The 14,966-nt window shown below is 43.1% G+C and overlaps 1 protein-coding gene and 1 long non-coding RNA gene across 2 annotated transcripts in view; one reads left to right on the plus strand and one right to left on the minus strand.

Moving 5' to 3' along the window:
• Positions 1 to 9,356, minus strand: part of OPN3 (opsin 3) — a 29,075-nt gene extending 19,719 nt beyond the window's left edge. The window contains exon 1 of the mRNA XM_045010318.1: positions 9,008 to 9,356. Coding sequence (XP_044866253.1) covers positions 9,008 to 9,356 — 349 coding nt within the window. The remainder of the gene's footprint in view (positions 1 to 9,007) is intronic.
• Positions 9,357 to 9,510: 154 nt separating this feature from the next.
• On the plus strand, positions 9,511 to 13,311 carry LOC123365774. Its single transcript, XR_006577747.1, has 3 exons — positions 9,511 to 9,863; positions 10,859 to 10,934; positions 12,162 to 13,311. It is a non-coding gene; the product is annotated as an uncharacterized LOC123365774 (long non-coding RNA).
• The last annotated feature ends 1,655 nt before the right edge of the window (positions 13,312 to 14,966 follow it).

Below are 14,966 nucleotides of genomic sequence, written 5' to 3' on the forward strand. Positions count from 1 at the left end.
GCGCTGCAGTGCAGGGTAAAAGTAAAGGAGCTGCGGAGTGCCTATTGCAAAGCACGCGAGGGAAGCCGCCGATCCGGCGCTGCCCCCACGACCTGCCGGTTTTACAAGGAGCTGGATGCGATTTATGGGGGTGACCCCTCTGTAAATCCAAGGACCACGATGGACAGTTCAGAGCCGGTAGAGGAGGGGAGGGGGAGGCAGAGGCAGACAGTGAGGCTAGTGTGGTGGGGGAAGACACCCCGGAGTCCCAGGAGGCATGCAGTCAGGAGCTCTTCTCAATCCAGGAGGAAGCTAGCCAGTCGCAGCCCCTGGGACAAGGTGCAGAAGAATCACAGGAGCAGGTCCCAGGTAAGCAGCTTTTATTGCAATGCAAAGGTTTTGGGAGAGGAGGGGGGGCTGGTATGGCTGCATGCTTGCATGCCTAGACATGGAATATCCCATTGATGTGGTCTATCACGTCGCGGTAATCTGCCTCTAATCTCTTCAAAAGTTTCTGCAAGAGCATAGGCAATTCACGTGACCAAGTTTAAAGGGAGAGCCAGTGTGGTCCCTGTCCCAGTCAGGCTAACGCTTCCGCGCTACTGTTCCAGGAGGGGTGGAGGGACCATGGCTGCACACAGGCAAGCTGCATAGGTGCCAGGGCGGAATCCGCATTGTTGTAGGAGACCCTCCCTTGCTTCCCAGGTAACCCGCAGCAGGGAGATATCTTCAAGTATTAACTCCTGTGGGAAATGGAGGGAGTGTTTCAGTGCAGGACCCAACTGCTGCTTGCTTCCTGCCTTTACCAAAGCCCCAAAAAAGCAGTGCACCCATGAAGCAAAAAGCACCCTGCCCAGGCAAACCATGGCAGGAACCTCAGGTTTAATTCCTGAGGGACATGGAGGGAGTGTTTCCCAGCATGTCTCCCAGGTTCTATTGAATTCTACTTCTACTATGCTACCCTCACTTACCATTTCTGGGAGGCTGTGAATTCTCTAGCTGTGTTTGAAATGTCTGAGGAATGCTACAGTGTGAGACTTGAAACTAACTTCAGATTATACACAATGCAGGCTCTCTTAAAATGTATAATTTGCTGTATTTTTATAGTGTCCTTGACTAGTCCTGGACCGGTCTTATCAGTGACTGAAAGAAAGCTTCAGAACCTGAGAAGGAAGCCTAATAAAAGCAAGGAAGATTTGGTGAAGGCAATTATGAACCAGTGTGCAACAGAGAATAAAACTGCGCAGGAATGGAGAGAAAAGATGCAGCACTGGAAGGAAACAGAAAGCAGGAGAAAGGTGTTGACGCTGAAGAAAACCACGAGGCAGCTTATAAACCTCATGGCGCGCCAAACAGACTGTATGCAGTCACTGGTAGCAATGCAGGCAGAGCACTACCGTGCCAAACCCCCACCCTCCCAAACCTCTTTCCCCTATGCACCAATGTCAGCTCCAAGTCCCGTTCCCCAGCATCCAGGTTCTTACCTACACCATCACCAGCTGCCCCCGACACCTGTACGGTCACTTATGAGCCCAGAGAACTATGACCCTTACCCTCTGCACTCAACCCCCATCACCATGTAACAGTACAATCCTGAGGTGCACAGCACTCCTGGCAGTACATATGCAAACCTATGAATGTACAGTTCAACAACCAACCCCCATGCCCGTTTACTTGCTTTTTTTTAAATAAATGATTTCTTTGATTATGAAACAGTTTTTATTATTGCATAAAGTGAAAGATAAACACCAAGGAAAACACAGGTAACAAACAGCAAGGAAAAGACAGGCAATTAAAAGTACTGTAACCAGTGCACGTCACTCCTGACCAAGGCAAAAAACACCACTGTTGGCTTTCAGCCTCAAATTCCTCCCTCAAGGCATCCCTAATCCTTGTTGCCCTGTGGTGGGCGTCTCTAGTAGCCCTGCTCTCTGGCTGTGCAAATTCAGCCTCCAGGACTTGTACCTCGTTGGTCCATGCCTGGCTGAATGTTTCACCCTTCCCTTCACAAATATTATGGAGGGTACAGCACGCGGATATAACCTCAGGGATGCTGCTTTCCCCCAAGTCTAGCTTCCCATAAAGGGCTCTCCAGCGCCCCTTTAAACGGCCGAAAGCACACTCCACAGTCATTCGGCACCGGCTCAGCCTGTAGTTGAAATGGTCCTGGCTCCTGTCCAGCTTCCCTGTGTAGGGTTTCATGAGCCAAGGCATTAATGGGTAAGCGGGGTCCCCAAGGATCACAATGGGCATTTCAACGTCCCCTACTGTGATCTTTCGGTCTGGGAAAAATGTCCCTTCCTGCATCTTCCTGAACAGGCCACTGTTCCAAAAGATGCGTGCATCATGCACCTTTCCAGGCCAGCCTGTGTAAATGTCAATGAAACGCCCACGGTGATCCACAAGCGTCTGGAGAACCATAGAGAAATACCCCTTGCGATTAATGTACTCGTAGGCTAGGTGGGGTGGTGCCAGAATAGGAATATGCGTCCCATCTATTGCCCCTCCACAGTTAGGGAAACCCATTTCTGCAAAGCCATCCACAATGTCCTACACGTTCCCCACAGCCACGGTTCTCCTTAGCAGGATGTGATTAATGGCCCTGCAAACTTGCATCAACACGATTCCAACGGTCGACTTTCCCACTCCAAACTGGTTCCCGACCGACCGGTAGTTGTCTGGAGTTGCCAGCTTCCAGATTGCAATAGCCACCCGCTTTTCCACTGTCAGGGCAGCTCTCAATCTCGTGTCCTTCCGCCACAGGGTGGGGGCGAGCTCAGCACAGAGTCCCATGAAAGTGGCTTTTCTCATACGAAAGTTCTGCAGCCACTGCTCATCATCCCAGACTTCCATGACGATGTGATCCCACCACTCAGTGCTTGTTTCCCGAGCCCAAAAGCGGCGTTCCACGGTGCTGAGCATTTCCGTTACCACCACAACTTTCATGTCACCCGCATTGGGCAAATCCAGATCATCGTCGAACTCCTCACTGTCACTTTGGAGCTGAAGGAATAGCTCAACTGCCAAACGTAATGTGCTGGCGACAGTCATCAGCAAAGTCCTCAGCAGCTCAGGCTCCATTTCACACAGAAAGCGTGCTGCACTCACAATGGCAAGAAACGTGGATGGGGAAACTGTGACTGCTGGGAAGTGAAGCGATGCACCACGGGGCGTTGGAACAGGAAGCGAAATGACCCACACACTTCCTTCCCCTTCCCACAATACTCAGCGCCAAAGTGGCGCCAAAACGGGACGAGGTGCTCTGTGGGATAGCTGCCCACAATGCACCTCTCAGTACAGCGCTGCAAATGCTGCAAGTGTGGCCAAAAATACCTTTCGTAAGATCATTTCTGTATGCAACCAATTCAGCATTCTTTGAGAGCTTGCTTAAGACAAATTTCAATGTATTTGCAAATGTTTATGGGAATAGTATTTTTGATAGGTGGAATAACCCTCATCAGTGTTAGCTGAAATTGTGTAGGTAGCAAGAGAACAATATGCTCCTTGGAGTCAATCAGGCATTTTTCTGAAACCTCAGGAAATATTATCACATGTACAGGACTAATCCTATGCCTGATAATAAAGCATGGCCCTACTGCATATATTGGGATTCAAAACAGCCTGATATGCAGTTTCAAATTTGTCTGCGGGTGGGCACTACTAGCTGTAGATTTTTTAGATTCATGACAAGCTACCAGATGCACATCTAATGGTTTAATTCTCTGATTCTGTGGTCCTTAGGCAAAATTCCTGCTTTAGTTAATGGGAACTGAGTCTGTTTTAAAAAGGTTCGTGTTTTAGCTATCAGGTATCCTCTCTAGCACGTGGATAGATAAATACATGCTAGACAAGAAATCTTCCAGATAGATTCAGCAATATAGCTCTTGTGACTAAACAGAATTAAGATGCCATCTGCTACCAAATTGGCTCCCATAGGTTGGGAGGAGGGGAAGGAGGTTCATATTCTCATAGGCAGAGGAGCTCACCAGGACAAGTACAGAGCTCCTACAAAGTCATCAGAATGGAGACCTCCTTATAGCTTAAAATACACCTATTAATTGGAGTACCTATCTCTTCCCATCATATTGGAACCACTGTGGCTCCACACTTACGATTTAATGGACTAGATGGGGGCTATAATCTGGGAAAGGTAATGTAAAAGTTACTTAAAAATTCAAGAGTAGTAATTAAATTTACCATATTATTTCCCACCCTAAGTATAAGGAATCCTGCAGATGGTGGCACAGTAATGGTGTAAATGCCTGCTCTTTTCACAGTCCCCATTGTGAATACATATACAGGGAAGTTTCATCTGACTTCAGATTCTGCTCAGAAAAAAATTAATCGGGAATGGATTATTATTCATGAAACAAGAACAAAGTTAGTCCTACAGTGCATATGATTTAAGAGTTTGGGAGTCTATCGCACAGAGTACTTCCAGTCTGACCTTGACAATTCCTTTATTTTCCAAATCAATAACCACCCTTCCTGGTTCCAAACATAACAGCAGACTGAGAGCCTGGTAGAGTGAACAGCAGGCCCCAAGCAACCTATTACTGCCTGGGGAGTAGCCATTGCTACACGGTCTTGTCAGCTAATGAACCAAAATTAATGCAAAAGTAGGGTACTGCAGGAAATACATAAGAAATAGCGTGTATATCCCTGGATCAAATTGGACCCTGAGTGAGTCAACTTTCACTGGAGTTGAGTTCCAAGCCCTGTTACTTTTCCCCTGACTGAAAAGCCTTAGAATGTGGAGTTTGCTGACAAAGTCTACGTTTTGGAGCTAAGACACCTGCAATCTGTCAAAACAGTTCTCAAAAAGAGAGGCTCTTTTAAACAGGAGCTCTTAAAACTGCACTGTTCCAAAATCCCAACAGAAATAAGTACCCTTATATTTGTGAAATAACCTCCCAGAAATTATATGGTAAACTAGAATATGCCATACAAAATGCAGATGCTGTCTCAATGTCTTTTTTGTACATGCCATACCTATCATATAATACTGAAATGCTCCAGTTGAACACAGAAGCATTTTGATATCTATTTTCAAAGTATAACCAATAGCAGTCTTGTAAAAACAACTTTGTTTAAAATAAGACTGAGAACTAGTGATTTTGGATGCCCATCCTTAAAAGGTTTTTAGAAACTGTCATGAACCTACTTTCAGAAAATCAGACCCACTTTAAACTGTCTTAAAATGGCTTAAATTGGCATCCAAAAATCACTCGTCACTTTTGAAAACCTTAGCCTATAGCATGACAAAGCTGACTTGTGCAAAAGTGGTGTGTGAAGAAATAAGTGCAGAATATAACTCTGATATCTAAGATTGTCTCCACCCTAGAATGTGGGCCTTTCAACTGAAGATTGTTCAAGTTTACAATGGGAAAATCTGTGAGCACAAGAGGTGAAGAATGAGAAAAGAGGATTTACATGTAACTATGTCTTAGTAGAAAGAGTGGGCTGATGTTCTCCAGACTGGTTGGTTAATATAACTCAATCCCAAATGCTTAACTCTAATATCCTCTTTGTAGGTCAGCCCTAAGTTTGTGTGGTAGTTTTGTGATGGTAGTAAATTCTACTAGAGGATATAACAAGATCACTATAGTTGAAACCTGGCCTTTGTAGGTGATAAACTAATTCAATAAGCCTCTATTCTGCCAGGGATGAATGCCTAGGTCTATATTTAAGATGTGAGCACAAACAATAGTGATCACAGCTAAACGCCTTGTGGTCATTCAGTGTGAAATGAGTCAAGTTCTCAGACAGGTGTCAACAACACAAAAACTAATTGGTACTTGCGAGGCCAAGAATTCAATATCTGTGATGACTGAACTACATGTTCACTCTAGAAATGACCCTGTTAGGTCACTATGCCATGGCATAATGAGAGAATGGAATGTGCAAGGCTGCACCTGGTCTATTTACAAAAGGACATGAACTTCAGAAAATTCAGAACTGTCAATTTTCAAGTTCTTTTTGAGCACTAAATTCATGTTTAGACAGCTGTCATGGTGGACATGACAAAGTCAGAGTTCCACTTTAGAAGTCACTAACATGCAATGTGTAAGTGAAACTCTTCCTATTCAATAATTTTGGTAGTCTGGAATGCACCTGTTTTTAAAGTGACAGGTATTTGTAACATACAGCCTGTCTATTTTGTTCTTTTTCATGTGTGTCTAGATTATACAGTCTTTCTACAGTTATTGGGAACAAAATGTATATATAGTATGTGCAAAATTCAGATTAGCTGTAATATAGAGTACTTTGAGATTAAGATAGTCAGGTTTTATTTATATATACATAATAGTTAAATGGTTTTGTTTTTAATGTGGAAGTTGAACAAAATGCATTAAAGTATCAGATTCCATAAGGCAATGTAATAGGCAATTCAAGGAGGAAGAAAATTCTAGGGGAAAGTAATTATGTGCATCAGTGATTCTGTGGTGTAAACACTAGCCCAGCTTCTAGATGCAGCCTTAAAAGTTTTTCTTAATTTTTGGAACAACTCTGTGTGCGCATGTGGTTGTGTTTTTTGTGTGAATGGGGTGGGAGGGTATTTTTGTATTTTTAAAGCGCAAACTTAGCAGTCATAATTGTATGGATATATTAAAAAAAGACAAGCCATTAACACTTCCAGAAAGGAATTGAAAATGATTTCAGCTGTATATAATAGTGCATTTATCCTGGCAATGTATACGTATGGTTTTAACGTGATATTTTTTGAAGATCATGATCTGATTATAGCTTTTTCACATTGATCTCTACAGTGTATTTTATATTTTGGATATGTATTTAAGTACAAAAATATAAAAACAGCTGTTGGAAGTCAGTGCAATATGTGAGAAAAAGGATAGTAAACTGAATGGCATTTTAAAATTGCTTAAGTAAGTGTAATGGTAAACTCTGGATGAGGTCACATGCAAAACAAACACAGTAGATGCATAGAGGTGTTTTTTTTCTTTTTTTTTAAAAAGTGTCTGAAATACCTGACTGACATAGATAACATTATGCTAGTAGGGTTCTGTCCTACTATCATGGCAAGCACAAGTGGGTTTACTTTTAAGACCCCAGGAATGTGCTAAGCACCATACAAAACAAGTAAATAGTTCCTGTTCTAGTGAGTTTGCAGTCTAATAGCATCTTGCACCCACAACATCCCTTCATTGCACAAGCATTTCCACTGTTAATAGCTTTAGTGAAACCAGTCATAAGTGATCAGCTAATCCACCACCAAACAGGTTGTTTATTAGAGGTGAATTATAGCTGAAGATACAAAAATTATTATATTGGGAAGTTTGAAAATCTTATAAGGGGTTGCTTATGGGAGGTAGACTAAAGCAGGTGCATATTTTTTGCGTACACACCTACCTATATCTCTGTATTTTATAAGTGTGTCAAAGAATTTGATAGTCAATAACCATATTTCAAGTTCTTTTCTAACTACTTCTGTGATTGTTTACAGCAATTGCTATATCTTTTTGCAACATTATTAATCAAAGAAAAATGTTCTTCTTTCCAGCAGCCTGCACTGATTGATAAAACACAGGATGTATTCTATCAGACTTCCATAAACTGTCTCTAAAAGTTACTTAACATCTTTCATATTTGACTTTAAGTCTTTTTTAAAATGTAAATAGTGGTTTCAGAAACACTTGTCACTACAGAAAATTGTACTTTACAGTGTTCAATAGTTTAGGAATGCTACAACCACCAATAATACTTGTTTCTCATGTGGGTGAAGTGAACATTCAAGATAAGAGCAGCATAAAAAAATACACTTTTGTTACTAATGCTTTTTTTTTTGGACAAATCAAGAGTACTGGTGTGTCTTCAGAACTGATGCAGAGAGTGGAAAAAACAAAACATGTTCCATGTTTTGGATAACTTCCTGGACAAAGACCTAGCTGACTTCTAAATTTCCTGATATCGTGATGTGGCTCCCATGATATTCAGACTTCTCTGCTGTCTGGCTGGTCAGAGATGCCTCTGGTGTGTCATTAGTTATAATTTTCCCTTCTCCATAAGGTTTTGTTTTGCCTTACAAATTAGGAATGATGACACACAATATTCAAATAAGTGAAGGATTTTCTTTGAAGATGTTTCTATGTTTTCAAAACAGCTTACTCAGACCCTTTTGCCAGCAGGGAGGGGATGTTGAGGCACACTTGTCTGATTCAGTTCTAGCTCTCCTGATTAATTTTCAAGAGTTTTCTTTCTGATAATAAAAGTTACCAAAAGCGGGTATAGGCTGTAATAACTACTCTACATAAGTAAATTTCCATGCAGAAGGTCCCAATCTTTGAACTTGCTTTTGGTAAATGTTATAATCACTACAAGAAACACACTTTATACTTTCAAGCAGTAGCATCCTACCTCTTAAAAGCACAGTAAGCAGAGACTGCAGGTTTTCCCCCATTCCCTTTTCATGGAAACAGTCTTTTTGGCCAGGACTTCACACTAAAACTGCCTTTCTGGACATTATTGATATCTAATAAGGGAAAGAGGTGCTGGAGGAAAAAGGAAATAGTATCAATAAGAGGATGAAATTGGTGGCATACAGTAGTAGAGAGAGAAAATGGCACAGGGTCAGTAGTGACGTGGGGAAAATACATTGATGATGGTTTGAGATGGTCCTTGGGTGTGGTATAGAGACAAGGTTATGCAGAGGGGGGAGCTGGAGCTGGTGGGATGGAGATAAGGTAGAGCATGTTGTAAAAGTAGGTGGTAAGGGGACTGAGATGGGGTAGGGTGGTGGTGGAAGGGGATAAAGTGGTGTGGGTGGAGGTTTGAGTTAGGAAGTGAAATGAGGGAAAAAGATGATTGCAGGTAGGTGGATGGTAGCAGGCTTGTGGGGTGAGGTGGGTGGGGAATGAGTTGGGGAATAGGGGGATGAGGTAGGTAGAGAATGGGGGTGAGGTGGGTGGTAATGGGGTGGAGGGCAGGGAGGTGGACGGGGAATGTGGGGTGGAGGGCGGTGGGAGGCAGTGATGGGGGGGGGGAGCTGGGGGCGTGCGGTCCCCCTTACCGAAGAGGCTGTTGCTGAAGCCGTCCCAGAGGCAGCCGGGCGCGTCCCAGACCCAGCGGCTGCGGAGGCAGGACACGAAGGTGAGGGTCCCCCCGCAGAGCGAGACCAGCAGGTCGCTGAGGCTGATGTTGAGCAGGAAGAGGTTGGCGGGGGTGCGCAGCCGCTGGAAGCGGTAGTACAGCACCAGCACCAGCAGGTTGTTGCACAAGCCCAGGATGCCGATGGTGGCGATGAGCAGCGCCAGGAGCTCGTAGGTGCTGGGGCTGAAGAGGGGCAGGTCCTCCCGCTGCTCCTGCTGCCCCGGGCCGGGCGCCGGGCTGCTGCTGGCGCTGCTGTTCCCGGAGTACATGGCTCCGGGGCTGGCCGCCGGCTCCCCGCTCACAGGCGGAGGCTGCCCACACCCAGCGCGGCCCCGGGTCCAGCAGCAGCAGCAGCAGCTGCTCCCTGCCGGCGCCTCAACCCACCGCCGGCTGCTGCCGGCACCAATGAGAGCGAGAGGAGGAGCTGCCGCCACCCCCCGCCCCGCCGGTTCCTAGTGGCCCCCCAGCGGCGAGCCCCGTTGGCTGCGTGCCGGGTGTGGCGGGGTGTGCTCGGGCCGGGCCGGGGCAGCGGGGCTCCCTTAGCTGTAGGCACGCACAGGGCGAGGCCCCACCGGCGCGCTGCCGGCCAGACCTAGCTCCCCATTAAAACGCGGCAAACCCCGGCCTTCTGAGAGGGCTTGTAAAGGTACTCAGCGCGGATGCTAACGCTTCTCGCTTGCCGGTCCTGCAAACACCTCCCACCTGCCCAGCTTCAGGCTTCACTTCACTGGGACTGGCCAGGGTGCACGCAGGAGCGGGAGCTGTTTTCTAGCTGGGTCAGTGTGTCCAGGTCTCTTTGTGCCTTCCGCGTGGAAAACATTAACTGCTTGGAGAGAAATTCCTTCTGCCTGCTGGGGGCAGAGAAATGCTTTGTGCCAGTGGCCCCGCCCTTGCCTTTGAAAATCTAGGGAGCACCTCATTGTATTTAATTGTCGTTAGAAGTGCAGACAAAAGGAAGCAATTGTTTAAGCAGTATAGATGCCAGTTATGTCCTATCATAATGGAGGAAAGAAATGAGACAGAGAAAAGGAACCTCACAAATAATGTAGTGTGTAGGTATAATTCTGGGCTTTAGGAGGTAATGCAGGGTCTCATTGGCATACATCTGGTAACTCTGTTAGGCCCTGATCCTGTAAAGACCGAGGAAGGTGTTTAGGATTTTGCACTGTGAGTAGTTTGGTTGAAGTCAATAGGACTACTCAGTGCATAAAGCCAAAATGTGTAAGTCTTTGCCAGTTCTGGGCTTTTTGTAGTACCTTGGTATGTCTATTTGAGTCTTCTGTAGAACTCATACTCATCCATTTAGTCTTCATATTATAGATGTGGTATATCTGTCTAACTGGGTGGTTTATAATGGCACTGTGTTATCTGAAAGCCGCTTCCTCTCCTCATTCCTATTGATAGTATTTTATAAGAGATTTCTGCTTTTGTAGGATTTATTTAAAAAAAATAAAGGTAGTAACTGAAATTTCCTTTGTGAATAATCAGCTTGAGGGAACATCTGTCTAAATAAATGAGATTGGGTAGGTGAATTTCACTTTCATTATATTATCCTGCCTTTCAATTTTCCAGTGTCACAAGCAAGAGTCCAGTTTGGTCACCCCATATGTCACCCAGCTCCCTACAAAATGTCAGATTTATTGTTTTACATGTACAAACATTGGGGCTGATTTGTACTCCATCATGCAAAATTTCCATTGGGGGAAGGAATGTGGGATTAAGCATGTTTTCTTTGTTATACAGTTCACAATTTTTTTTCTGTCAATTTTAGAGCGGCAAACAGAGAAAATAGTAGGTGTGTGCTGTATAGAGGTAAATTGGGCTGAACCAGTCTGCCTTTCTCCAGGGTATGATTTCAAACTCATTTCTTTAACGGGGTTCTGATTCATAACTCATTTGTGGAATAGCCCTGGCTGCATGTTCTGGGAAGCAAGCCACACCTGGATTATTTTTCTATTTAAATATATGCAACCTTATTACTGAGGGGGATAGGCTGAGAACTTGGTTCTTCAATGGACTGGCCATATTTATAAATGACATTGTGTTTGTGGTGGTGGTTGCCTTGAAATACATACAAAATAATAATGAGGATTCTTGGTTTGTCATGGCAAATTATATGGAGCAGAAAAAGCAATCATTTTAATAGTATACAGTGCTAAGAATCACAGGTTACATCATTTTAATTAAAAAAGCCTACAATTTGCAAACAAAAAGTGTTCAAACCCCTTAAATAACATTTAGCCATTAGCTGAAAACAATTTAAAATATCTATACCAGTCCCTGCTAGTTCAGGCCCCACCTTCAGCTCTGCTTTCCTGATTCAGCCTTGGCAAAGGCAGCAGCAGCAGCTGCCTTTTTAATATCAGCTATAAACATGTGCCATGATTTTGTCCTAAAAGCAGGATTCATGATCTTTCTGCTCCTCCAGTAATGGACAACTAGCCCTAATTATGAATTGTCTTGTTCCCTTTTAAACTCTGGACTTTGTGCAGGGTGTAACTTATCAGCTTTGAAAATTCTGAGTTTAAGTTACCACAGAGCATGTGTAAAAATACGACAGTATGAAATCATGGGATCCATGGGTCTTGTGATGGCCATGTTGAAAATGCAGCCTTAATAATGGTACAAATGTTGGTGTAGCTAGTATAGAACAGATGTAAGTCAGAGAGCAAAACAGACAGTGCCCAGCATTACATAGACTAAGTGCTGGATTCCGGGATGCACTTAGGGGTTTCTTATCCCACTGAACAGGTTTTTATTATCAAACACCTGGGAATGAACAACAGGAAGCTCCCTGGGGAGGCCTTCTGGATTTCCAGAAAATGAGAGAGAGCAAGAAAACTAATAAGTGGAATTGGACAAAGATCACATCTCAACGCACATAATTTTGCAATTCTTGCAAAATGAAATAGATCCACAGATATGCAGCTGGTCTAATGTTTGACCTGATAATGCCTACATTATTAATCTTATCAAACAGGGAATATTTTGTAACTGTTCTATAATGCTTCTTCTGTAGGTCTCCATGTCATTTACAATGGAATGAAGTTATCGTCATTATCTTCATTTTGCAGATGGGGAAGACTGGGGCACAAGGAAGAGAAGTGACTTCCCTTGGTGTTACAGCGTATCTGAGAACAGAACACACACTCCTAACTCTCAGTCCAATGCCGTATTTACTAGAGCATATAAAGCCTCACCAGAAAGCAGATCCAATGCAATTACAATACGGATAATCTCATTAACTCTTTAGCCAATCCCATTCTCAAACTTTCAGGCTGTTATAAAGCTACAGGAAATATATTTTAGAAGAGATACATCCATCTTCATTACACTGCTCTCTTTCCTATTAATTTATTTGTTGGCCAAACCCTGCTTGTCTTACTTGTGAGCAAGTAAATGGGAATACAGCGGAAAGACTTCACCCTGAATGTTATAGTTGCAGGAAGGGAGAAACCACAACCCATTATTGGGAGCTCCGGAAATGAATTGGTGTGTAGTGTTATTGCAATGATTATTAATTGAATTCCACTGAAAACAGCTAGGGATTACAACATCCTGAATGTGAACTCAGAGGACAAAGATGTGCACAGTTGAGCTTTTAGTCAGATGGAAACAGTTGAAGATGAGATGCAAGCTCTCTGAGCCTCAATTATAAACAGGGTCCCTGAAAATCACCAGTGTTTCATGGATCATTTCTGCAGGAGCATTTTTATAGATCTGTTGTCAGTTATGCATCACTCGTATGTGTTGGCAGAATCCACTGACTATAAATTTTTAGAAAACTCAACATCTTATGTGCATGTAAAGAAAGTTAGAGTTCCAGCCAACTAGCACATATGCAACATTTAATGATTGTAATGTCAGCAGGTGATTTGAAATTTCATTAAACCCGCTCCCCTTTTAATATTCCTGGTGGTTTGAAATATGTTTTGGAATCTCAAAGTACTGCATGTTTGGTTCTGCAGCTGAGGAAGCTGAGGTTGCAACAGTGAAGTTACTGTATGACCTTTGGCATGCTGGGAAATATAAGCCAAGACTCCTGACTCCCAGATCTCTACTTTAGAAACAAAGCAATAATGGTAATCCCTAATACTGAATGGGATTCTGTGATTCTCAGTTGGAGGCTGGGAGAGGAAGAGAGGCATGTTTTAAAACAGACCTCCCCATTTGTTCATTCTCCTGCACTCTGCTTTCTGTCTTCCTCACCCTCTTCCCTTCCATTTCTCCTTCCCCTTCATTTTCTTCCCAACAGTCTTCTAGTTTTGCAGACTCTCACATGTCCTATCTCCCCATTTCAGAAACACTGGATAAGCCAGCAGTGAGAAGAGACACAGTTAAGAGATTGCTGTCAGTGTTTCGTACATTCCATTTCAGGAATCAGACAAAGCTCATTTCTGAAGCCTGCTCTGAATTCTGAAAATCCAGGGGACTCTGGTTATAACGAAGTAGTCATAGCATTCTGTGCAGCCGGCCCACAGTACTCTTTAAAAATGATTACCCTGTCTTCAGCTTCTTAACTAGGATTGTTACCGCTGTCTCTTAGCATTTGTTTTCTTCCTTGTTCTTTTAGCCATTCTTTAGCCTGAAAGGCAGATGAAAGCCCAGTGATTATTCACCGTTTCTATATATAGCTACAACATATATCAATAGAGCAAGGGAGAAACTTAAGGACAAGGGAAACTTTTTGTCTATTCACTACCACTGGGAAGTAAAACAATGTTTTTAAGCAGCTATATACATGTTGCTAATGCATACCATTAATGTACATTTTTATAAGTAAAAGGTAGAATTTCAGGGCTTGCTCCTGCATAACAGTAATCCCTAATCATGGAAACAAGTCCCATTTTAAGGGTTTGCAGAATCAGGTCTTAATTTTTAAATAATAATCTGTGTAAAGTGGGCACATTTAAAGAGCATTCAGAAGTCAGGATATGCAAAACTAGAAATCCAAAATACTCACGGTAGTGGCAAGGCTTTGGCAGAAAAGAATTTGGAGCCAGCCCTATTCACTTAAATGACCACATCCTTGCACAGCTGAAAGGGACTTCTGGACCCCTATGTTCAGGGTGCGTAGGTGAAGATAGCTCCTCCCCTGAATGTTGGTTTGGTAAAAAACAATCCAGTGAAGTATGGCCTAGATGTTGTTGCCTTGGTATTCTAAATTTCAGTTTCGATAGAAATTATTTATTTTTAAAGGAATAAAGTTCCCTATCCATTTTTTCAACCCCACCACTACAGCTTCTTGCTAAAGTGACAACTAGGAAATCAAAATGATTAGAAATGGACACATCTATCTTCATTGCCTAAACAGAGTGAAATGCACAGTAGAAGGTAACAGCATAAATAGTGCATAAGAAACAAGATTTTTTTTTAAATTGTCCTTTAATAATTTAAGGCATCATTAGTGGCACAGGGAAGAAAATGCATTTAAAGAACAAGGAGCCCAATATTGCTGCCATAAACATACACATTGAAATCAATGGGCAGGAAAATGAGCCCATGTGAATTTTAACTTGATAGTGTCCCCTTAGGGTTAGTGTAAAACCCTTAAGTTTGCATTTCCTTACTCTGAGTGTTTTCAAATGGTGTAGAATCTCACAGTAATGATGGAGAATCCCATTGAGAGCAATTGATTTTTGCAAATAACCCAGGCTCTAATCCTGCAATTTCATTTTTTGGGGAAAACCTTTGTACATGTACCAAGAGCCATTGACTTCTGTCCTACCCCCAGAAGACACCAGATGTGACTAAATATTGAGAAGCTAAGAAGATGGTTGTCTGGAAGCTCAAAGGCAGAGGTTCCTAAAATGACATTAACTCTGCCATATTCCACATCTTGTGTATTTTATTTATTCGTTTCACAGTACAAAAAAGGG

This window comes from Mauremys mutica, chromosome 3 (genome assembly GCF_020497125.1).
Source record: "Mauremys mutica isolate MM-2020 ecotype Southern chromosome 3, ASM2049712v1, whole genome shotgun sequence".
In the NCBI taxonomy this organism is placed as follows: domain Eukaryota; kingdom Metazoa; phylum Chordata; order Testudines; family Geoemydidae; genus Mauremys; species Mauremys mutica.